Below are 25,312 nucleotides of genomic sequence, written 5' to 3'. Positions count from 1 at the left end.
TTCCATCACAGCAACTAGTTGGTTTCCTTAACGTATTTCAACTTTCATCTCTTCGGCTTCGCTTCTACAATTATTCTACAGACAATATCTCTACCCTGCTCCACCTCTTCAAGTATATCTTTAAGCTTTGAACTAGTCCAATAACCAGCCATGGTTTTAAGTTCAACCTCTTCCCAATAAAAAACAATTTGAAAAAAACTAGGCGGTTGCACCAAAATTGAGAGAGATCTTCGATTGGAGGAAGAAGAAGTAGTCTCTCCTCTGGTAGAGCGATATAGTTCGTTAGGACTAGGACATATTGGAGACATAGCCCGGTTTAGGCCTTAGGTGACTATTTGGCACAACAAGTCCCAGGGAAAGAGTTCAACCGCAGCCCGAACTAACAGCGTAAACGGTGACTCTCAACTTCGCCATCGGAGCTACGTAAAAAGATTTCACCAAAAGACTTCTTCGGCAAAACTAAACAATTAGTAGTACTCGTAAGACAGATTTCCACGGTAAAGAACTATATTATTATTATTATTAATTAGTCTGCATGTTAGTTGATTATAAATTGTGCATGATAATCCTTTGTTATTGAATTTGACCTATTAGTAGTATATTGTTTGTTTATTATGATTTAACGTTAACAATGAATTTTATTTAATGTTGGTATGTTTAAGTGTTCGAAATACATTTTACTTGGACACCCGATACTTGCCATTGATTTAATTAGTAATCATACTCTAGATTTAAAGGTAATACCCCAAGATAATTTGAGACCAGTACATCCCCCCTTCTATGCTGGCGCTAGGAAAACCTTCAACACATTTTAGTCTTACTTTTTACAAAGTAACAAATAGCGTCGCACCATTAGGGACAAAAACAAAGATTGTCATCCATGCTAAGCCGACATTCTGGAAGTCAAGGCTATTTCTCACTAGCAATAACCAGCATGATCTTAGGTCCAAGTAGTTGTCTAAGAGTCAAAAACGGTTAGAGACGTCCCAAAGGGGAAAAGGGAGGGATTCCTCCCCTCCCCAATAATTGGCAACAACTAGAGAAAAGGTTTAAAATAATCAGAAGAAAGTGAAACTATTTAGCTTAATGTTTTGATGAATCTTTTTCAGGTCCCTAAAACACAAACCATGATTGCTGTAGAACAATCCGAGTACTTACCCTTTTCCTATGCCTGCATGTCTCAGAAAAGGTGGCGTTTGCCGGTTGGTTCGTAAGCCTATATTATTGAGCCAAGCCACCAGGAATCGCCGTGTAACGAGGCAATGGGAACTCGGTGCCTAATACTTTCCCACCGGGTTCCTCACTCGGGGAATGATTTTCGTTACCATAATTTGTAACCATCTCTGTCTAATAAAGAAAGCCTCCTTGATTGCCCATCTTAGAGGTGGTCCATAAAACCTTGTTGAGGCTAACGGTAATAGTTAGAGTAGGGAGCTGTTGGCTCGCGTGGCATGAAGGGCTTGCCACCACCCTCCTACCCAATGCAACCCGGCCATCTGAACTAAGGGCTTTAAAAGTCGCTTGATGACTTGGGCCTATGGTGGTGCCTTGGGTATTAGCCTAGCTGATTATTATTATTATTATTATTAAAATTATGTACCAGTGACCAGGTTGAAGGGCTAATAACTCGCAAAATACTAATGCTAGTGTATCAAAATTTGCTAGACATACTCATCTAGTAGGAAATCAATAGAATTTGCAAACTTGGATGACATTTTACTCATGGTTCAAGGTCATTCAAAGTTTATTTAGAGAAATGGTTATTGGTCAAATAAGGAAGAATTAAAACTATTTAGATCTAAAATGTGACTGGGAACACTTTTCTAATTGAAACCAACTTTGTATCTCTAATGGTTCTAGAGAAAAATTTAAATGACCTTGTCTTCAAGGTCATGGAAATTTCCCTTGTCAAGTGACCCCTGCACGTTCTATGTGTAATTAAAGTTTCTTCAAATTCCTAGCTGATTATTATATGTTATATCTAGATAAGTAACTATTTGATAAACGATCTATTTGTTCGCGAACCACATATTTACGTGCTCTACTTTTAAGTGAACAATTGCCTCGAAGTCGATAAGATACATGTAGTAAGGTTATATTTAAATAAAGCCCCGCGTGATGTATCTGACTCTTTTATGATAATTCCCATTTGCGATGGTCATCTGTATTATAATCGAACCAATTGATGAGAATGTATGAGAATGAAAAAGCAAGTTACACATGTCTGATTACACTTTATTCTTTTGTTGTTTTTCTTTACATTTTACAAGGCACCGGCTTTTACTAAAACGGTTACGAAATATTCGGGTACTGGGTATTTTGAAATGATCCCACAATATTATGGTTTTATTTTGAGAGAGGGCTTGTTGGGGGCAGGCAGCATCGAGGGTCGCGCGTTTTCATCTAGAAAAATCCGAAACGGGATACATTAGTTATTTAATTTATATATATTTTTCAAACACAAAAACGACACTACCAGTATTTCGTTTTATACACTAACACTACAAAGAAATGTAAATATTCATTTTGTTATCAAAAACAATCGTTTCGTGGGTGCAAAAAAAAACGTACGGGCTTAGCCTATGAACAGCAACCCTATTTTACTTGTTTTGGTTTTAAGTGTTTTAAAGGTCTATAGCGCTTACCTGTAACCGGATTTTTATAAAATATGACCTATTCGCGGCTATTTATACCTTAGGTTTCTCTCATTCGCTTTTTCATCATAATAACAATAATAAATATCATTATTATATTTTTACCACGATTCGAAATGTATATAAAATAGTTCAGTGGCGCTTTTCAAAATTTCGCACGCTCTTGTATAATAAAATAAAAATTAAAAACATTCATTCGCTCGATGAAATATATTTATATAACTTAAATTTAACTAGGGCCGGGAGAGCGTTGTCTAAGATACGCGATTAGTATCTTTCTTTGTAAGAAACGCGCGTTTCGTTTTCGTTATAAATACAATAAAGTTCAAATAATTTATCGAGGGAGAAAAATAAACCAAAGTTAGTCGTTAAAACAACTTTTCCGAAAAAGGGTTCAAATATTTTCGTACGACATTCACGCTCGCTCCAATCACTCGCGCACAAATGTACATTTATTTAAATATTTCATATTTAGTGTTTTTCCTTTCTTTCGAAATAGGGCTGGGAGTTTAAAGAAGACTACGTAGAGTCCAAGGACGCTTCTTAGCCTCTATTCGTCTTGTTTCTGGTAAAAACGGTCTTCGTGTACGCGAAACATACATTTAACGTTCACCGCATTGACTAGGCGTGTATAAGGGGGACTGATATAATATATATATATATACTATGTTACAATAATGGGGCCTAAGAACGAGTGTACCGAGGATGCGTTTTTTGTTTCTGGCGCCTTAAATATGAAAGTAGAGGCTACATCATTTATATAGGATTCCGATTTGCTCACGTCGCGACTTTTAAATTGAGACTGGAGTCCGGCGGGCCAGCGACCACGGCGTTCGCACTGGGGTATTTAAGTACGTTGGAAAAAGTGACAAGCTCGGATTGCGCCTGTAAATTAGGCAAACTTTGCAAATACTGAGAGTCAATTCCGGAGTTTCTATTGGCGGCGTGGTTGTCGCAGTCCTGTTTCCGCGAGCCGGCGTCCCCTCGGTCCTCGAACCCGGAGGGGCCACTGTTGGGGACGGTGTCCCGAGAGTCCACGGAGGGCGAAGAGCTGCTACGGTCCACCATCAGAGAACTGGAGGATCGTTCCGAGTCCGTGGAGCTGGGAACGCCGCTGTAGGCCGCCCTGGATGGCGACCGGAAACAGCCCTCTCGCAACAGCGTCAAATGACGCCCGCGCGGGGACCCGCTGAAGACGGCGCTGAGAGACGTGAAAAGTTTGGCGTTGTCTCCGGCCGAGTGTCCCAACGACCTCCTTTCCCAGTTCGTGCACGGGTCAAAGACGGGAACGCCGCGACCGCCGCTGACCCTTTGACTGGCACTGGGCAAGCGGCCGGCGTTGACCACGCCGTCCGCGCGACTGTTATCGGGTGAAATCGCGTCGTCGTCGTCCACCACCTCGTAGATATGTTCCTGCAACTTGCGTCGCTTCCCGCTCCCGTACGAAGCCAACGACGCGTTCGATAAACGCGTCCTGGTCGGGATGTTCCTCTCGCCGATGGTCCCGCCTAAGTCCGACTGGCGACCCGACCCCGAGGATCGCTGTCGATTGGCACTCTGATTGAAGTTGTTGAGATGATGTTGAGCGGGGGTCGAATCCTCGTGGTAAGAAGAAGGGATGGCCGACAAGACGCTAAAGTCCAAGACGCGAGGGTCCGAGGAAAGAGGTTCGGTGGACGAGGCGACGAGATTGTCGTGACGGTTCTGAAGATTGTAGGCGGAGTTGGGAAGCCAGTTTTGCAGGGGACACTCTTCAGCTAACACTAGATTGTTGGTTGTAGATGGGAGACCTGAAGAAGAAAAAAACAAACGCGTTTTATTTTAATATAAACAACGCCAATTGAAAACTTAATAACGGGGTTTCAAAAATGGTTATTCAATCACGATTTAATTATTTTTAAGGCAAATTTTTATAGTTAAAGACCTGGATCGTGACTGTATTCCTTTGTAAGAATGGTCCGTTTCAAGTTACCTGGTGTTGCAGACATCGGGTTTGTGGTGGAGTTTGCTTGGAATTGTTGACACGAAGTCCATGTTGGCTGGGACCACTGAATCGACGAAGAAATTATTTCAAAAATTAAAAAACAAAATAAAGTTTGCGTTCGATAAACCGGGAAAAAGAAATTGAGAAATAAAAAATGTTAAGGAGCCAGAGAATAAAAGGATATGATAAATATAAAAACCTGCCTTCAACCCACCAGTTTGCAACTCTGTTATAGCAGCCCAAAAGGGAGGATTAGATTAGGGATTAATATTTGATACTTTTTTGTTAATTCGAGAAATACATTAAGCGTATACGGAGATCGAGAGATTTGGAAGATGAAAAGAACGCAAGAGCCAATCGAAAAAAAGAACATTCAAGCCAAAGATTTCAAAGTTTGTTCCCGAGAGAAAAATGGTTTCGGAGAATTGTAGTCGTAAAAATTGAAAAGCATATAACGCAATAAAAAAATAACTCGAAACGAGAGCAAAAGTAGTACACAACGGCCAAAGTTGAAAGGCGTTCGAGGATTATTTTAAACAAAGGTCAAGATGATTTAGCGGTAATAGAGTGTATATATTCTCGTCCTTGGGGGGATGTTGTGCGCAATACCTGTGGTAAAAGAGGAGACAACTGTGGGATTTTGAAGGCAGGAGTTACCCACACTGTGCTGCGGAGGCATGGGCCCAGTTGTGCTGTTGGACATGGCTCCTCCGGGAGGCATGGTCACGAGTCCGTTCGCGTGCATGTAGAGACTGGGCCTTCCGTGCAGCGAGTCTCGTCCGACGCCATCCACTTTGGTTGGCTTCATACAGTCGGGCACCCATTCCGATTGGCGTAGTGTCTTTTCGAAAGACTCGCGAACCTGCAAACGATTTCAAAGTGTTAAAGGTAATGGTCGCCAAAATCGTTTACGATTTCAGTACCTTTTCGTTCTTGACGCAAAGAATGAGGAATAGACCTAATCCTTGCAGAACGCTGGCCGTCGTGAAGAGGTAGGCCAAGAGAGAGTTGGTATCTTCGTGGACGTAGAGAAGAGCGGTGGCCCAACAACCGCTTACCAGAATAAGTCCCAGGGTGGTTCGTCTACTCCAAGATCTAAAAACAACGATCAAGTTAATTTAAACTACTTCGCAATCCGAAATTAATTAGGATTTAAAGTTTCGATCCGAAAGAGCGGTAACTATTACTTACAAGTAAAATGTACGAAGAAAGAACGCGTTTGAAATAGAATCAAATATATTTCTAAACGCTAAACGTTCGAAAAGATGATTAAGTTGAAAAAAATAACCAAGACGCGAGATAATTTCGGGCAACTAGAAGTTTCGAAAGGTACTCGGAAACAGGGGGTTAAACTCTGACACACCGTACTCTGCGGAAAGCGCGAAATCCGCAAAATTGGACGACCACACTTGATCCCTCCATTTTTCAACGGTCGTGAATCAAAAGGAAACTGGAGAGTGAGAGAAAAACGAAATTGCTTTTTTTTAACAAAAACTAGCGTCCCTCAATATACCAAAACTCGGGATAAAAACCCTTCTCGGCATTTAGATGTTTTACCGTGAATATCGAGCATTAGCACGCCACTCGTAATCCGACGCTATAGCGAAAAAGAGAATCGCGGTAAAGTCTGTCTTACTTATCTCTAACCAAACTATCAATTTAGGCTATCCAACAACGATTCTAGAAAGTTTTTAGATTTGGGAAGAGAGGGAAGGTTCGGGAGAGACGGTGGAATATATAAAGGGCTTTTAAAAAATCCGAGCTCGTGTGTATATTTGCTTCGAAAGTTTTTTCGCATTTGCGTTAAAAGGAATGCGAAATAAAATAAATGGGAGACCATTTTTCACCTTCTCTGGTTTCCGGACTTGATACGCGTATTATATTATGCCGTAGTAGAACGGGCTCGGAAGGCCGCGCCACCAATTGAGAAAAACGGAAACGAAAACGGGAAAGAGAGAGACTGAAGCTATACGGATGCGCCAGGCGAAAGAGAAAGTTTCTCTTGAGTGATTGCGTTTTATTTCTGGAGACAGCCTTTCCAAAAGTGGAGCGCCATCGTGGGAAATGAAAACCCAAAACCTAGTTTAACCACCTCCGGAAAGTAAAGTGCTGGTGGCGCTGCCTGGTGGGAGCGCCGAAAACGAATGGAAAATGAAGGGGGAGAAGATGGGGAAGAAAGTTTCCAAATAAGGAGTTGTAAGCGACGATTAAAAAGAGGTATTATAATTCCTCTAAGCAGGGGCAAATTCACGGGCTAAAGAAAATACTTTTGCAATTTTTCCAATAGTGCCAAATTTTAATCAACTTGGCGAAATTGAAATCTCAACGATCGTTAGAATTATAGGTTATCTTTAAAAGAAGTCTAAAAATTTTATCAGTTTATTAAACCCACGTTACTATATTGAAATATTTTTTATTTATAATCAGCTAGGCTTATACCCAAGTCACTAACTAGCCATCAAGCGACTTTAAATGCCTTTAAGCAGGGGGCCGGGTTATAACGCGTAGGAGGGTGGTGCCAAGCCCTTCATGTCACGCGAGCCAACAGCTCCCTACACTCACTATTACCTATACAAGTTTTATGGAAAGGGGTGACCGAAGAACACGGGGTAAAACCTCTTTAACTAGTAGGGAGATAACTTGTTAAAATCAACGCGGAAGGAGTGGTTCCGAGTTTTCACCCAGTGCCACAAGCTGGAATCGAACCCGACTCCTCTTGCTGCGAGGTGAATGTGCTAACCACTCAACCACCCCACCTTAATCAAATATTAACTGGGAAAAAATTGATTCGAAATAATATTAAAAGGGAGACTATAGTCCTAACCATACTAACAAACCTTTTTTTCAACAAAAAAACCTTTTCGTTATTAGCAATATATATTTAAATTCAATATCGCAAATAGAAAAGTTTCGAGGGAAGTAAACGGGTAGACTCAAGTCGGATCCCAATCTTTTTCCCGCCAAACATTACAATATAAAGGCGAGATATATCCTCAGCCTCCGCGAGCGCCTCCGGAATAAGCGAAAGGTATTCCGCGAGATATACCCAGGGCATTTTTAGTCTCTCTTCGCGCGTTTCTAGAACCAGCGTCGTCTTTGACTCCGGAACTAATTTACAATTCTCGACGGAATCGTAGTCAATAGCAGCGAGAGGAAAGAGGGGACCGTATAGAACGCCATCACGCGCCCGTTCCTCGTATTAAACGGATACCGCCGCGATATAAAGGGATGAAATTTCTTTCCTTTTTATAAATTTTAGGTAGAGTAGAGGGAGGGAGGGTGAGTGCCATCTTCGGAAGAATAGCGTGTATATATATTAGTCTATCTCTGGCTGATTTCCATAAATTTGCATCGATATCAGATTGGCCACCTTCCTCGGCGAGCGTTTCCCTCAGGAGTCAAAAGGGAGAAAATGAGCGCTCAGCGTATATCTTATACGTACTTTCCTTTCGAGCCGGCTGACATATCACTACATAGACGATTTATAAGCTTGTTGGAAATCGTTCGGGACCCCCGCGAAGCGGTAGTTCAAGCCGTGAGGATTAAAAGATTAGTTGACCGGCCGCCCCAGAATACTTTCAATGGAAGGTTCGGTTGGGTGGGAGGGTTGGGACGTCGCTATTTGTTTTAACTAGGTTCTCGGATCTTTTGTTCGAGACAAAGGGCCAGTGCCGTAGAAAGACTTTTGCGAAAGTTGAGGAGGTGGACGACGGGGGTGGGTAGGGGTGGAGGGGGGCCTTAGGCTTAATCGCGACTGAAGAAAGATTTAGGGAAAATTCCGGCTCGCCCGCAGTGTCCGGGAAATTCCCCATCTTCAGCTAGCTTATCGTCTTGAGAGATGAAGAAAAATTAGCTCGAAGGTTTTTAAGCTTCGCGGATAATTGCATCGTTGAGTGTCGAATATTTTGGGAGGATGGAGATGAAACGTTAAAGGTTAATTACGCGAACTTTCAAATTGCGTTAGTATTTTCGTTTCAAGGGATTATTTACTAATATAGCCGATATTATTATTTCGTTCGCTTTCATTTGTATCGTTTTAATCTCACTATACCAGAAGTAAATGATATATTTCTTAGAAAGACGTGTTAATTTCCCTACACTTCTAATGGTATTTGTTCGCAGGCTCCCGATTTCGAAGAAATACATTTTAAATTCTAAGTCTTTTGCCAATAATGAATTCAGGTTCCCAAGAATATGGGGCTGTAAAGATGCTCAGGGTGACCACAGGAAACAGTCAAATTTTTAAATAGGAAAAATAGGAAATATTGAGTCATTTTATAAGACATTACAGAAGTAATTTTTAAAATAATATAAGAAATTATAGAAAAATTCAGGGGAAATTATAGGAATAATTTTAATAAAGATAAAACAAATGCTTTTAAATAATAATAATAATACTACTTTTAATGAAATTAGTGCTTTAGTAAAATGTTGGCGGTTTTTGAGCACCTATCGATTTTTAAAACAACATTGAAAGCAGAGCGCTAAGTACGAAAAATGTATAGAAAAACGGAAAATATAGGTGTGGATGCTAAGCCCTACATTGGCATAATTTGTATCGAAAGTTATGTTAACGTTTTGTGATAAAAAATCAGACGAAGGTCTATGCACTGCCTCATATTCATAGTTATTATGAGAAATTTTTAACTCCACGCAACAGTAGGAGGCTTCAACGTTTCAATTTAATAACGTAGCGTGACGTACGCTCCGGGGAACACTCTTATAGGGTTGTGTGGCGCCATCTTCAGCTTAGGCGAAGTAAAAATAATCCTCACTGAATATTTCCTCGAGCTTGCGAAGCTATATTTGTTCTTTTAATGGCTCTCGTAAAAGATACTTTATACCCATTACTTCTCCTACTAATTAGATTAAAAATTGCCATCACTAATTTATATCTTACTAAAATATTAGCTAATCAAGACGGCCAATAAAATGTAGGCGCTTACAAAACGAAAGAGCTCCGAGTATTTATTCCTTTATTCACAGAGCAGTAGAAAAATCATTGAGATCTGGATGGCTTACGAGCTTCGTCAAGGCGTTTGTTGAAAGGTAAATGGGACGTGAACGGTCAGTTTTCGATATTTTTATAAGGTGCGCGGCCATCCGCGGCGAGGCTTAACCAGCAGTTTCCTCCAAATGAAAAAGAAGAAAGGAAGATGGAGAGGAACTCAAACCTATTTCCAGGCGGAAATAGACTCATTTAGTGGCGCACGTTTGTTTTATTTTCGAGGAAGATGGTGTTAAGAGCCAGGGGTGCCCTTATTCCCCAGGTTCAAACCATTGATTTTTATTTTTTGTCAGCAGTTTTGACCCTTACAAAGTGTCTTTAAAATTATTTGGTTTTTGGGCCCCGAGTAAATGGTCTCAAATATGTTTTTATCTGTATTGCAACCATGTATGATATGTTTTGAAATTTTAGCATTGTGGTTCGTAGACTTTATTATAATTTAATATTATGTAAAAATAAATGATGAAGTATTTATTACGATTACTATTTAATTAAAATTCAACGCTCACTTTTGGTCTATTTTTGATCTAAAAACGCCTGTAGAAGTGTTCCAACCACGGCGCTTCAAAGTAGTACGCGGCAGTTACCTGCCAGGGGTAATACTACCCAGCGTGCGTGTAACATAGTTAACGTGTCCATTGATTTGGCAAATATCGGTGAGAGGAAAGAGAAGATTATACAATTTGGAGCGGTATGGAGCGTGGGGTGCTATTTGGCTCCAATCTGTTACGGTAATAGGCGCTCCGTCGGGAGTTCCGCTTAACTTCTCATATATAGCGACTCTGATTACACAGATCCATCACTTACGCGGGACGGCACCAAAATAAAAAGGAAAAATTTCTTGACGGCAGTTTAATTAAGCGGATTTTTTCTTTCTTAACAGGTTAATTGCTTTTTCCCCTCGCGCGCGCGGATGGCGAGGGAGCTAGTCCGAGGAAAGCGCTTTCGCTAAGCGACTTTCCGCTCGCAGTACGGAGAAACGCTGTAAGGAAGAGAAAATGAGAGAGCATCCGCTTACTTGGCTGTTTTTAGTTTGGCTTGAGCTTTGTTGACTACGTTGGGTTGACAGCATGTCCGGCAGAGCGTCAGCAACAGCAAAAACAGACTGGCCTGAAATTGACACGACAGAGAAAAACAATTAGACCAAACCCAACAGATGGAAGCTTACGTTCCCTACGCGACTATTAATAAACACTTTTCAACAAACTAAATACATTAAGAGTCCCTGACATTCGCTCTATAGAATATTTACCCGAGATAAAAATTAAGCTTGACGGGCTGCTTAAAAGGAACGTAATTAACGAGTTTATATTTTCAATTTGCGGCGACGCAAGCAGCTTAACAATCTTAATTGCATTTACGATGCAATTAGTTAGTTTATATTGTATATTGTATATTGTCGACATTTAGTTACTGCTCGCTTGTTAACTGAGCCGGGGAATTTGCGATTCGTCAAAAGTAACGACACGCTAGGCAGTTTTTTTTGCTCATTTCCGTGTCTTAGTATACTTAGTAAATTATCTATCGTAGAAAGCGGGAAATTTTAAATTAACATCGCTTTCTGAATTTTTATGGAAGGAAAAGTTTTCCTTGATGCCTAATAAGATATTTAACACTACCGCTAATTTGTTTATAAATAAGTTTAAGCAACTTAGTTAAAATTATTTTATAAAAGAATCCCTCTTGAATTGTGGAAAATATTTTAAATGTTGTTGTTAGAAATTGCAGAGATTTTATGGAAACAATAAAATATCTAATAAATGCCATGATGCTTCCAGTTAATTAAATAATAATCAGCTATGCTAATACTCAAGGTACCATCTTGAATCAGGTAGCGTAGGAGGGTAGTGGCAAACCCTTAATGCCAGGCGAGTCAATAGCTTTACATTTACTATTACCGTTAAACTCAACATAATAGAACTAGAGGGAAAACCCCTTCATCCAATGGGGGGAGGGGAGATTTACCAACTCAATGTGGAAGCCGTATTTCCGAGCTTTCAGCCAATGCCACAAGCTGGGATCGAACCCGGCTGCTCTCGCTGCGAGGCGTAAGTGCTAACCACTCTGTTTTTTCTGAGATCTAAGCTTCGGCGATCCGTTAGACGCGGCAAATACGGCCCTTGGCCCCCGATACAAGGACGACAGCGGGAATGAAAAGGAAATAAAAGGGGCGCGTCATGATATAAAATACCGTCATCCAGCAGAGGTGAAGGCATCCCAAAATATACGCGTTTATAATATCTCGAGTAAAAGCCCCAGGGTGATGCATTCTTCAAGAAACCCAAACCGGGGATGAGCGCGGCAACAGGTTCGACAGAGCGGCCGCGAAATTCGAGCACCCTCGGCGTATCTCTCTCGGAGGCTCGGGATAAATGAGATCCACGGAGAGAGGGAAGAGCGAGAGAAAGTGGAAATCCATAGTCAAAGGAAGGGGGAACGAAGAACTATCATCGGCCGACCAGAAATTCGACGCCTCAGCCAACTGAGGAGGGAATCGTGGAGAGGAGAGGGCGGCGCCTCTTTTTTCCGGGGCTCATGTTGATGGAAAAGAAGGTTAGATGGAATAAACGGCCGGTGATTCCTAATCATTTCTTTTTTGGCCGTGTCAAAAACACCTGCCCGAGTACGCGCCCCTTTCGTTTCCGCCGCGTTCTCGTTGCACCCCAAAACTTTGATCATCGCCCGTCTCGAATCATTCACACGCTATACACAACAGTTCCGAGGGGGAAATGCTCTTTGGGGAAATAGATTTCGGTTGACGGAAATAAACAGACTCTCAGGCTTGGTTTGATATCGAGAGAGAGAGAGAGAGAGAACTTACGGAACAAATATAAGGGATTATCTTCCACGCAAATAAGCCCTTTCTACCGTCACAAACTTCCAAACAGAAGGAATATGACAGATTTAATCTCAAAGGCTCCGTTTTCTTAGAGATATTTGGAAACGGATTTCGAGGACTTAATTGGGAATTTATTGACCTCAATTTCATCGATATAAGAAGATTTTGGGATAAATTCGCTCAAGATGACGGATATAGCTCAAAGGCAGGGTGTTATCAGGGAAATAATAATAATCAGCTAGGCTAATAGCCAAGGCACCACCTTAGGCCCAAGTCATCTAGCGACTTTTAATGCCTTAAACAGGTGACCGGGTTACAATGCGTAGGAGGGTGGATGCAAGCACTTCATTTCACGCGAGCCAACAGCTCTCTACACTAACTATTACCGTTAACCTCTACAAGTCTTTATGGAAAGGGGAAACCGAAGAACTCTGGGGAAAGGGCTCTACCACTAGTTTTGCACCATTTTATTTTATTCGGAAAAATTTTAAGTAATTTTTCATTTATGTGGAAGTCATTATAAAGCGATTCAACGGTGGTTTTCTTCGCTTTGTCGGTAGGCAATTGCAACTTACTTCTAAGTCGATAGAATGCAAAGTGGTATTATTGATGGAAAAACCCTTTCGAGTCTTTTAAACCCGTCTGGTTTGCAACATAACCGACCCTTTGAAACATTGAATTTTTCTCTTTCGAACGGAAGAAAAACAAGTCGTCACGTACGGCAAATCTTTATAGGGAAAAACGTAATAGCCAAATACTTTCCTCCAAACTCCCAGACAGCGGTAAGAAAGCCATAAGCGTCCCTACAAACCCAGTTGAGGCCCCGAAAAAATCGAAATCGTTGGACTGTGGATGAGCTCCAGTGGAGAAGAGGAAAACATTTTTTATCGAAAGGACGCCAGATTCGAACGGCAGGCGGCATTATAGGAGGTCGCCCAGTCCGCCACTAGGGGGATTTAAAAAAATCCGACGACAGGGACAACCGGGACACGAAGGACAGGGACAGCGTAGGAAAAGAAAGGAAGCAAAAAGAGAGAGAACCAGCTTTCTTCTATAGTTAATTGAAATTACCGGCAGCAGCTTTTTAGGAGAGAGAGAGAGAGAGAGAGAAAGCAGCGGGATAGGACGACGAGCGACAGAAAAAATGTTGGGGAATTCATCGATCCATATCAAGGAGGGTTATTTAAAAAAGAAAATTATCAAAAGACTAGCGAGGTTGAAAGGAACGAGATCCGATCTGTCTCCCGAGGGAGGAAGAACAACGAAAAAAGACATTTGGAAGTTGGAAAATGCGATGATAAATATGTCAAAATATTTGTAAAGGTGTAATTTAAAAAAAAACAGATTCTTCGCGATTCAATTAAGATTGGAAATAACTCGATTATTCCAGAGTATTGATATCGTGGTTGAAAATATTTTGAATCTTACTAAGGATATTAAACTAACAAACATTTTATTGGTTTATCCGCAATCTATTACAGTATAATCGCGCGTAAAATTCGAGGTTGTGGTCTATTAATTTAAATAAAAATATATTTAAAATATATCATGTGGCGGATAATACATTAAAAGTATCGACGAGTTACGAATATCAAAGGGTAACCAAACAAATCCAGATCCAAAGTTTCGTTTAATGCGCGTAAAATTCGAGGCAGTGGTCAAGGGATTAATAATTTAAATAAAAAGATATTTCAAACATATCAGGTGGCGGATAGTAAATTAAAAGTATCGGCGAGGTGCGAATATCAAAGGGTAACCAAACAAATCGAGATCCAAAGTTTCGTTTAATGCGCGTAAAATTCGAGGTAGTGGTCAAAAGATTTATATTTTAAATAAAAAATATTTCAAAAATATCAGGTGGCGCATAATAAATTAAAAGTATCGGCGAGGTGCGAATATCAAAGGGTAACCAAACAAATCCAGATCCAAAAATTCGTTTAATGCGCGTAAAATTCGAGGCAGTGGTCAAGGGATTAATAATTTAAATAAAAAGATATTTCAAACATATCAGGTGGCGGATAATAAATTAAAAGTATCGGCGAGGTGCGAATATCAAAGGGTAACCAAACAAATCCAGATCCAAAAATTCGAGGCAGTGGTCAAAGGATTAATATTTTAAATAAAAAGATATTTTAAACATATCAGGTGGCGCATAATAAATTAAAAGTATCGGCGAGTTGCGAATATCAAAGGGTAACCAAACAAATCCAGATCCAAAGTTTCGTTTAATCTACCGAACAACCTAACAAATTAAATCCGTAGCCAACTGTTTTATCCGGGAAATGTTTAAGTTCACGCGGCAAAGTCGGAAAATAAGTCTTTGGAAATCTTTCGGGAAGAGCGAAAGAGAACGTTGTAGCCTTTAGAAATGGAGAACGGTTAATCCCAGGCCAGTTCAATGGTTTCATACTCGACGAGCATCTTCTATGTCGGACGGAAGAGGAGTCGTCTTTAATGGTATAATAAGATCGGAACTGTCCCTCTATTAGAAATTAACTCCCGTCCGCCCAATGTCCGAGAAGGAAGCGAGACTGGGATGGAATTTGATTAAGTGTTTGGATCCATCGGAGTCGAAATGAAGTGAAAATAGCGGATTAAAATTCCGGGCTTCCTCACTCTCGCTTATGGCCCGTATTAATTGGAGATTCCCAAAACGAAAGCTTTAATCAAAACGGTAAAGCCGGCTGAGTTTCGACAATATTAATATTTGGTTCCCAATTAATTAGTAACAGAAATCTCGCTATTGGGGAAAAGTCGAGCCCATCCCCGCGCGTTCCCGTCCCCTCCCACCGGCTCTCTTTGATATTCACTCGAGCGTTACAAGCGCGGAGTCAAGAGGAGGATGCGGATAAAATAGCCCAATTATAATCCCGAATCAAAGGGAACGACTTTACCAAAATGCGCGTTTAGGCGAAAGTTACGATCAATTTTACTGGAATAATATTAATAACGATATTAAATTTAATTTCCAAAATTCCATGATTCGCGTTTTTTAAATATTAAAATTAAAATGTAATCAAATTATTCACTTTCGCTAGTTAGATTATCGTAACTTTTTTTTAATAAATTAAAGGTTCGCTTTCGCTTTAAACAATTCGAACGTACTAGGTCTAATTCGTACAATGCGTCAAGTTAAAAATAGCGAGAGAAAACAACGGATAACCGCGAACAGTAAGCGAAATTTAATAGGACAAGAACCTATAAATATTGCTCTTCGTCGGTTGCAACAAATAAGTCAGGCGGCGACTTTCCGTCGTTTATTTGATGTTTGGGAATGCGGGTCTCCTGGTCTCGACGCCAACTGAACCGAGCTGAATTCTTTATTAAGAGACACTCGGTCTACTCGCTTTAGGGTGACACATCCTGCGAAAGAAGCCTGGCTGCGAGATTCGCTATTCTTCGATTTTTGACACGCCTCTCAGTTTCGCTTCCATGCCAGCGAAACGAACGATTTCTATATAACTACGTCAACATTGACATCTAAGTACTCTTTTTTTTTGGGTTCGCGCGCCAATTTTAGCTTATTTACCGTTCTCTCACCGCTAAGTCAAGATTCGTATTACTATTGACTGAAAAACATTTATCTGTATGCAAAGAGAAATTATACGAAAAATATTTGTTACTAACAAAATTATTTTTAAGGAAGGGGTTGGTAAGATATTACTTTACTACATGAAGTTAAATATTATATTATATTATCTTATATTATTTAATTACATTAAATAATATATTATATTATCTTATATTATTTAATTACATTAAATAATATATTATATTATCTAATATTATTGTATTACATTAAATAATATATTATCTAATATTATTGTATAAGGCCTTCATGAAATTTAATATTATCTTATATTATTATATTACATTAAATTATATATTATCTTATATTGTTGTATTACAATATATTAGCTAATATTATTGTATTATAATATATTAGCTAATATTATTGTATTACAATATATTAGCTAATATTATTGTATTACAATATATTAGCTAATATTATTGTATTACAATATATTAGCTAATATTATTGTATTACAATATATTAGCTAATATTATTGTATTACAATATATTATCTTATATTATTGTATTACAATATATTAGCTAATATTATTGTATTACAATATATTAGCTAATATTATTGTATTACAATATATTATCTTATATTATTGTATTACAATATATTATCTTATATTATTGTATTACAATATATTATCTTATATTATTGTATTACAATATATTATCTTATATTATTGTATTACAATATATTATCTTATATTATTGTATTACAATATATTATCTTATATTATTGTATTACAATATATTATCTTATATTATTGTATTACAATATATTATCTTATATTATTGTATTACAATATATTATCTTATATTATTGTATTACAATATATTATCCTTTATTTTTATCTTATATTATTGTATTACAATATATTATCCTTTATTTTTATATTATATTACATTAAATTATATAGTATCCTACATTATTATATTACAATATGTTATATATTTAAAAATTAATGTAGGGTAAATTTGAACTTCGAGAACGACGTGGGTTAGACCCAACAATCTTCAAAATTTCGCTCAACTCTAACACCGTAACCGAAAACCGAGAAATTCAGTTTGAAAAATTAACGGAGGAGAAAGCGGTTACGACCTTAATGATATAAAAATTCTTACGAGTAATTGGGTTCGAATTTATCCAGGCAGCGCCGCAATAAAATATATAAAATAACCCCCACCTCCGTGTGTAACGTGTGTAAAAATAAACTCCCATCCCAACCACAGAGTATCTCTCTTAGTATCATTTGGGGAAAAGATTAGGAGAAAAAATAATATAAACCTCTAGCTCAACTCTTATCTCGTCCGACGCACCTTTTCTTTTTATTTGCTTTCCCCGCATAACCCCCTCCCCCCCCCCCCGCAATAGAAAAATAATAGAAAAAAAAACACCAATGAGGGCAAAAGATGTAAACGAGAAAGATCTTCCATCCAGAAAATTTCCAAAGAAAAATTGTTGAACCGTACGAATGGTAAAGGAGAAGCAAAAATAACGTCCTAATAAAATCCGGCGTCTTCGAGATGGGTCGCGGGCGGGCACGCCACTATTCTACCAGATAAAGAACATTAAAGAGTATTAAGATAAAGACAAATAGGAAGAATATTTTCATCCTCCTACCGACAACGAAAATAATAGACACGTTAAAATAAAAACGGTTGTCCTTTATGGGAAAATATTCGCGAGGATACCGAAAGAGATAAATAATATTTTTCGGCAAATTTGTAAAAGGAAACGTGAAGGTGGCGAAAACTAGATAGGAATTTTAGGTTTAATAGGAAAATCTAAGAGATAAAGTTTTGTCGGGAGCCATTACCCGCGGATGGAAATGATGTCTTCATATTTTAAGATATACGGAACTTGTCATACTTCGCTATTAAATAGATAATTTGTTTCGCGAGTAAATAGGGACGCGTCTACGTCTAGCGGGGGCCATTTTAATGGAAACTTATTCGCGAGGACTGTACGTTACATCGAAATACACCATCGTAATATAGAGAGTGATTACACGCTTAAAACTCTCTTTATGGGAAAAGATAGCTAAAAACGAATAAATTTTCCTTAGAAGCTTACACGATGGTTCGTGTTATTCTAATGGAGAAACGTGGCCTTGAGATGGTTTTTTTTGTTAAATAACGGCATATATAGAAGATGCTTTGCCTTAAAAATATTTTCAATGTTGCATCAAGATCATTAAAAAATGTAGCAGTTTCAACTTTGGAGAAAAACCTTTTAAAAGTAGACGTCGTTTTTCTTCCGGAAATCACCGGGCGAACCGGGTGCTACTTACATATTCTCTATACACCCGAATACAGGGTTCATACAACTATTGGAGAACCAGGTGTTGCTTACATATTCTCTATACACCCGAATACAGGGTTCAAACAACTATTGGCGAACCGGGTGCTGCTGACATTTTCTCTATACACCCGAATACAGGGTTCATACAACTATTGGAGAACCAGGTGTTGCTTACATATTCTCTATACACCCGAATACAGGGTTCAAACAACTATTGGCGAACCGGGTGCTGCTGACATTTTCTCTATACACCCGAATACAGGGTTCATACAACTATTGGCGAACCGGGTGCTGCTTACATATTCTCTATACACCAGAATACAGGGTTCATACAACTATTGGAAAACCCGATTTTCCCTGTTTTTTCATATCTCCGTGTCATTGCTAACTTAGCTATTCTTTAGTCGAAAAGATGTAGGGTTGACATATAAATCCAATTGGTTCCATATAATTATACATAAATAAGACAAATCTTTAATAAGAAAAATTTATTAATGTAAATTTGTACTCTTTAGTGTCAACTTCCTCAACCCAAGTAAATTTCCATGATTTTGCAAAAGAAAATGGGAATTTCCTGATATTTCACTACTTTTCTGTCGTCAATCTAATTCCCTGATACACTGCTAATTTAATTTCTTACATAGACGGCGTTTTTAAAATTTTAATATAACTAGGAAAATTTAAGCCGTAGGTCTGGTATCTTTACATCGCTATATCGCCATGACGAAAATTAATTTTTTGGTCGTGATAAAATTCGGGTCAAGTGGATGAGGAGATAAAAATATCGAACCGAAAGTTACCCTTTATTCTCTTGGAAACAGCGTTAAGTTTTTTTTCCTGGTAGGGAAAAAATTGGTGTAATAGTCTCGGGCTTCGTAGATAGATGTTGGCCGCAATGCGCGCCTTTCAAAAGAAAAATTATGCGGGACACGTCCTTGGTAGAGGGCGCCAGTTCCGCCTTTTTTGTTAAGTAACGAGAAAAAGCGAGCCTACAGGGGTAATAAAGATCGTAAACTTCATCGTTAAAACGAAATTACAAGCGAGAAAGAGAAAGGACTATGAAATATGGGGATGGCCAAATTTAAAATTCAAATTCGCCGGCTCTACTCGAGGCGCTTTTTGTACGGCGCGACGAAAGGGTCCTTTTCACACCGATATAATACTCCCAGGTGAGCGATCAAGGAATTATCAGACCCTCCGAAACTACCCGCGGATATAGCGGCTTTAAAAATGTAGGCTACGCACTCTCAAAGACCATTTTAAAACAAACCTTTTAAGTGGTTTAATTATCTTGGACGCGTTAAGTTTTAGAGTACTTTCAAAATAGAATGGAATATTTCAGTGAAATTATTTAGAATCTCTTTCTAATTACAACGGGAGAATTAAATTGAAATCGGAGACTACACACGTTCAAATCCATATCTACATTAAAAATAGAAATTAACATTGTAGAGAGTATAACCAGAGGAAAATCTCGCACGTTTGAATTTCCACGCTATGGTTATACTCTCTTCGTAGATTCGTTAAAGCCACTACGAAACAAAATTTACTAAAGTGGGGTGAAATAAACTAAAAGACGACACTCGGCGCGAGAAATTAGGGTAAATCGGTCCCCAAAGGTCAATCCAGTCCGAGATAACCTTCCAAGTAGACAATTCGACCCATCAGAAAGATAACAGAAATTAACTCTCCTTCGAAGAACAGTCAAAGTTCCTAAATAAAAACAAGTCGTCCCGTTGTAAGCTAACCGAAAATAATTTTGTATTTTATATTTTGATACAGTCTAAAAGCAAGTGTCGGGCTCGACGTTAAGTAGTTATTTTTTTCAACAGATGTCGCTATCGCCGAAATCCAAACAAAATGCTTAAGCTAAATTTTAATTTTTTTTAAATGCGAGACATAAAAGTACCCCTCGCGTTGATTGGCTCGTTTGCAAATATTACGATAACTTAAATTATAGTAATTTTTTATAATATATTTTATACGGGATATATAATTTAGGTAAAAGTACACTAAATAGAGTATAAGTTGTCTAATTATAATACTTAACAATAGTTCTCTGAAAACGTTATTGTTTCGCTAATCTGAAATTGAGCTTCCTTTTTCATTAATAGATGGAACCACGATCTCCAGTAATGTCGCTTTTTTCGAAGAATCGTATAGATTAATTGCCATCTCTAATAACAAGGGCCACAATGTTCTCATTTTCTCACCGATATTCTTATAAACTTTAAATATGTCTGTTAGCTATAAGTAAAATAACCAATTTATATCTAAACGATACACATTTTCACAGGGGTTACGCCATTAGAAGCCAATTTCTAATTTCCCAAAGTCTTAGTAGATTTTTTTCGTGCTCCTTTTATGTCGCTTTTTTCCCATGAAACATCGCATACCATAGTGTCGAAGTATTTAATAAGCATAATAATAAGCTAGTCTAAAACCCAAGGCTCCACCTTAGGCCCAAGTCATCTAACGACTTTTATTGCCTTTAAACGGGTGGCCGGGTTACAATGCGTAGGAGGGTGGTGGCTAGCCCTTCATGCCACGCGAGCCAACAGCTCCCTACACTAACTATTACCGTTAACTTCTACAAGTTATGTGTAATAAATCCTTTTTATTTACTCCCTTGCCGCCAAAAGGTTTCAATTTGCGCCATCTAGTATAAATCACGGGATTAAAACTGAACCTCTAAGGGTTGCCTTCTAAATGCTTAGGTTACTTCCCAGTAATCAATTTATAAATCGGTGTCTACTTTTTTGCTACAAAATAATTTAGCGCTTTACCACTTCACCATCTATAGTTATTACGTTCGCTGTCATTTTCCCCTTTGCGCACAGTCCATAGTTTTAACGTTTACGGCGTATTGAAGTTCTACAGACGGACAACTAGGCCAATGTCATAAGGCACTCTTCCTCCAGCTGTCGGTTCGCTATATACGGTCAAATGGTCTCCCATTAATGCTTGATAAACCAATTTCGATGTACGGCGAAGGAATTCCGCCGTTAATAACTATCTATCTCCGAAAGCACCAATAAATTTCGCCTTTATTCACTGGGTACCTTATTACAAAAAGAAGGGCTGTATGGCGACCCCCCTCCGTTACTACACACTACAACGACCCGTAGCTCCCCCCCCCCCTACTTTTTATATTTCTTTCATAGGCGCGGATATACGTATTTTGTATAATAAGGAGATTTGGGGGCTCCTACAACCTCCGAACGAATATGAAAGAAAAAAAATACATATGGGTGGACTGCAACGAGGGGGACGGGAGAGTAAAACGATAAACCATAAAAAAGCGGAAAGTTATCACCGTCGTAAATTTCAACTGCGGAAAACTGCTGCCGAAGAAGGAGTTATACGCGCTGAAATCAAGTAACAAGGTCGCTAAGATCATCTGTTCCAACCGCTTCACTCGAACACGAATCGTCACATTTTTTGTCCAACAAGGGCACTATATTTTCAGGATGATAACATTATCATCCTTTGCATTGCAGTCCATAGGTGGTTCCTTTTGACGTTACACTATATTTTAAAATCCACTTCAGCATTATTTAGCATTTTTGCTTCAAATATGATTTACGTCAAGGCTGTCAAAATTAAAGAGTAAGTTGCATATAGATTTTCGGAATAGAAACTTCTTTATATTATTGTGGGCTTTCCGAAAATGTAACTCACTTGATGAAATACCGTCGTTAAGTTTATTTAATATTAAAATTAAATTTACGTGTAGCACCCCTCTGCGGCTTTTATTTTGAACGATAATTTTAAAGCGCCTAGTTTGTGACGTCATTGACTATGGTTTTTTCAGAATTTTTCTCATTGCATCTGATAGATTACCTAATTTCCATTATCCTACCGAGATCATTCTTGTAATATCCTTAGTAGATATGGCTTCGATGTCAATTTAGCGCGCTCTAGCGAATAAGCTTGAGCACGTGTTTTAAAACCATGTAAGCACTCGCGTACAAAATTCATGGTTCTAAAGGAGATATTTCGGATTCGGCCACGGAATCAGTAGCATCTACATTTGGTATGCAAGCCTCAACTCAAGGTTGGGGATAGCGGCCAATGTGAAATCACGTGTAGTCAATTACGTCAATCACCACGCTAAAATTCAAATTGGTTGGCCGTTCTACTAATTACTCCAAATTAACTACGAAATGGAAAGCAACGAAACTTTGTATTTGGGTATTTTAAACGTACGTGCTTCGTTTAATTACAAAATTGAGGCGGTAACGAATAATTTGCAACTTATTCTTTAAATGGCACGGTAAATTTGGGCACTTCGTTTAAGTGATTGGCTAGTACCACAACGAAAGTGACAAAAAGGTTTAAGGGCGCGGATGAGGGGAGAAACCACTCCCTAAAATACAATACAATTGTCCTTTTCATTCAAGTGGTTGAATTATACCGCGTAGGAAGGTAGAGCTCCCTACACTATCTATTACCGTTAACCCCAACAAGTCAATGCTACAGACTAGCACGGGAAGTGATCAGAGATTCTCTCAAAGAGGAAAATGCCAAATAATTTCACCTACCAGTACAACCTGCTATTTCATACGCTGCGCGCTTTAAACGGCTGATGGCTTAAATTCGGGTCCTGATCGGCATTCTACAAAAAGGGTTTTAAAAATCCAATAACCTAACTGGAGCTTTACGAGCGGGAGGATTTGATATATTGTCTGAGGTAGACACGCCGAATAGAACTTCTGTCTCGCTCCCGCTCTCTCTAGGTGGCTAATATTTTTACGACTAAACGATAACCGTTAAAAGATAATGTATATAGGATATTTTTACTTTAAAAGAGGAGTTAGACTAACAGTGTCCGTTCCAAGAAATCTACTTAAAAATTAGTATTACGTTTTATCGTCTTTATCGTACATAGGGTAATAAAATCTGGCTGAATTGACTACGGCCATTTTCACTCTAATTGGAAGGATTTTCAAATCAAGAGCCAGTATGGTACGGCTTCTTGAACAGGGGTAGCGTTACTATGCTGGTATATAATTCATAAAAATTTAAATATTTTACTACATAGACAGAAACTGAAATTCCCGACTTAATTCCGAAATCAATCACATCAATTTTCCTTACTCATCAATTGCACCAAAAATATTAGAAACGCCGATAGTTATTTTCATATACCGTGAACGTTATTCGTTAGAATAATTAGTTTATTTTATACCTATTTTTACTTAAAAACGCCTGTAGAAGTGTTCTATTAGCGATACATTGGTGTTTTGGTATATGCCAACCTTTCCCTTAATACATAATTTTTCGTTATACTCAAATCTTAAATTTTTTTATAGGAAAACTATTATTATATTTCTAAAAATATAGAGCTTTAGAGGCATATTTTTTCAAAATTATAGGATTTTATAGGACTTTATATGCATTTCATTTAATAAATTTATGCATTTAAAAACATTTATAACAAAATATACTAGTACCAAAACATGTTAACAAAACTTTGTATAGGAATTTATCCTAGATTGCTAAAACTATAAATTTAACTGACAATTTTGAGTGGCGGGATATGAAGTGGGAAAAATATCAAAATTAAATTATTTTATAGGACGTTTTGAGCTGTATACTAATATTATAAAATTAATATATTTAAAAGAATTAATTAATGTAATAATATTGATGTATAATGTTTCTAATTACGTTCAAGAGATGACCCTCTCAGGGCCCCCACTCAAATCCTTAATTTTTTTATAGGGAAAATAGGACTATTTTTACAAAATTATAGGATTTTATAGAACTATATATGCTATTTAATTAACTAACGTAATGCATTTAAAAACAAAATATATATTTAGAGAAATAAGTCTTTGATTTTCACTTAAAAATTGAAACTATTTAACCATTTTATCACCAAAATATACTAGTAGCTAACCATGTTAACAATAACAAAAGTATAGACTAGAATGACTTGGTATAGGAATTTATCCTATCTAAATCTAGCAATTTAACAGAGTGGCTGGATTTGAAATTGGCAAAATATCAAAATTATAGGATTTTATAGGTCTTTTGAGGGATTTTGCTAAAAATATAGGATTTTATAGGTATTTTGAGGGATTTTGCTAAAAAATAGGATGATATAGGACATTTTTGAAAAAAAAAAGATTCTATAGGAATTATAGGACCTCTGGGGCCTTGTCTGTCTTTTCACTGGAAGTCGGCTGCACGCGTAACATTATTGCCAGGCAGTCAGCCAGCTTCCAGTGAAAAGACAAGGGTAAAACGAAGAACGACGTAGTTGTCCTTTAAGAAATACGTAATTAAACGGCAGCGGTTTGGCTAAAGTGGTCTATTTCAATGCGAATTTCAAAATGGCCACGAAAGTTTCTAGTTGGGGGATAATTGAAAAAAAAAACTAATGGAAACGCAACACGTTACGTCCGAATTCTTTAGAAATTAATTCTGTGATAAAAAAAGTGAACACTTTCGCCTGGTTTATGGTTCTCCGGTGGCCATCGCGTTACTGCAAATTAAAAAAACTTTTTGCTGAAAGGGATTTAATCCAAAACAAAATTGAGAAGGACTGGGCTCGAAGGCGGGGCGGGAGTACAGCGTTTCTATTAATTAAAAGCTTAGAGCGCAGACGCACTCCTTTAATTAGAATCGGCGAAAGGAATGTATTCGGGTTCCTTCTCTTTTCCCCTTTTTTTCCCATTCTAGGTCTCTTGATAATTTCCGTTACTACAAGTCCTGTTTTATTAAGTTTAGAGAACCAGCTGGAATTGCCACGGATGGAGGGGTGAGGGTACCAGTTTGCGCTTATAAACGCGATTCTTATTCGACAAGAAACGCGGAGGTTGGTTACGTGGAATAGGTGGGAAGTCCGAGAAATTATATCGAGAAAAATGTTCCAAAAGTGCGCTTAAAAAGGGAGGAAAAAAATAAATCACGGATATAATTTTTAAGAACCGA

The 25,312-nt window shown here is 38.2% G+C and overlaps 1 protein-coding gene across 8 annotated transcripts in view; it reads right to left on the bottom strand.

Annotated features, from left to right (window-relative positions):
* Positions 1-2,224: 2,224 nt before the first annotated feature.
* Positions 2,225-25,312, bottom strand: part of LOC149942907 (latrophilin Cirl-like) — a 282,318-nt gene continuing 259,230 nt past the window's right edge. For 5 of the 8 annotated variants that reach the window (XM_090179813.1, XM_090179812.1, XM_090179816.1 and 2 more), the window contains 5 exons: positions 10,665-10,756; positions 5,562-5,733; positions 5,300-5,500; positions 4,579-4,702; positions 2,225-4,444 (listed from right to left, as the gene is read on the bottom strand). In XM_090179813.1, the coding sequence (XP_090035939.1) occupies positions 3,432-4,444; positions 4,579-4,702; positions 5,300-5,500; positions 5,562-5,733; positions 10,665-10,756 (1,602 nt within the window). In that variant the 3' untranslated portion in view covers positions 2,225-3,431. Of the gene's footprint in view, positions 4,445-4,578; positions 4,703-5,247; positions 5,501-5,561; positions 5,734-10,664; positions 10,757-25,312 lie in introns of all 8 variants that reach the window. The other 3 variants (XM_090179817.1, XM_090179818.1, XM_090179819.1) reach the window with 3 other exon arrangements.

Source organism: Leiobunum rupestre, chromosome 6 (genome assembly GCF_980474605.1).
Source record: "Leiobunum rupestre chromosome 6, qqLeiRupe1.1.hap1, whole genome shotgun sequence".
Taxonomy (NCBI): Eukaryota; Metazoa; Arthropoda; class Arachnida; order Opiliones; family Sclerosomatidae; genus Leiobunum; species Leiobunum rupestre.
The sequence above is the reverse complement of the archived record's forward strand: the minus strand, read 5'-3'. Positions and strand labels throughout refer to the sequence as shown.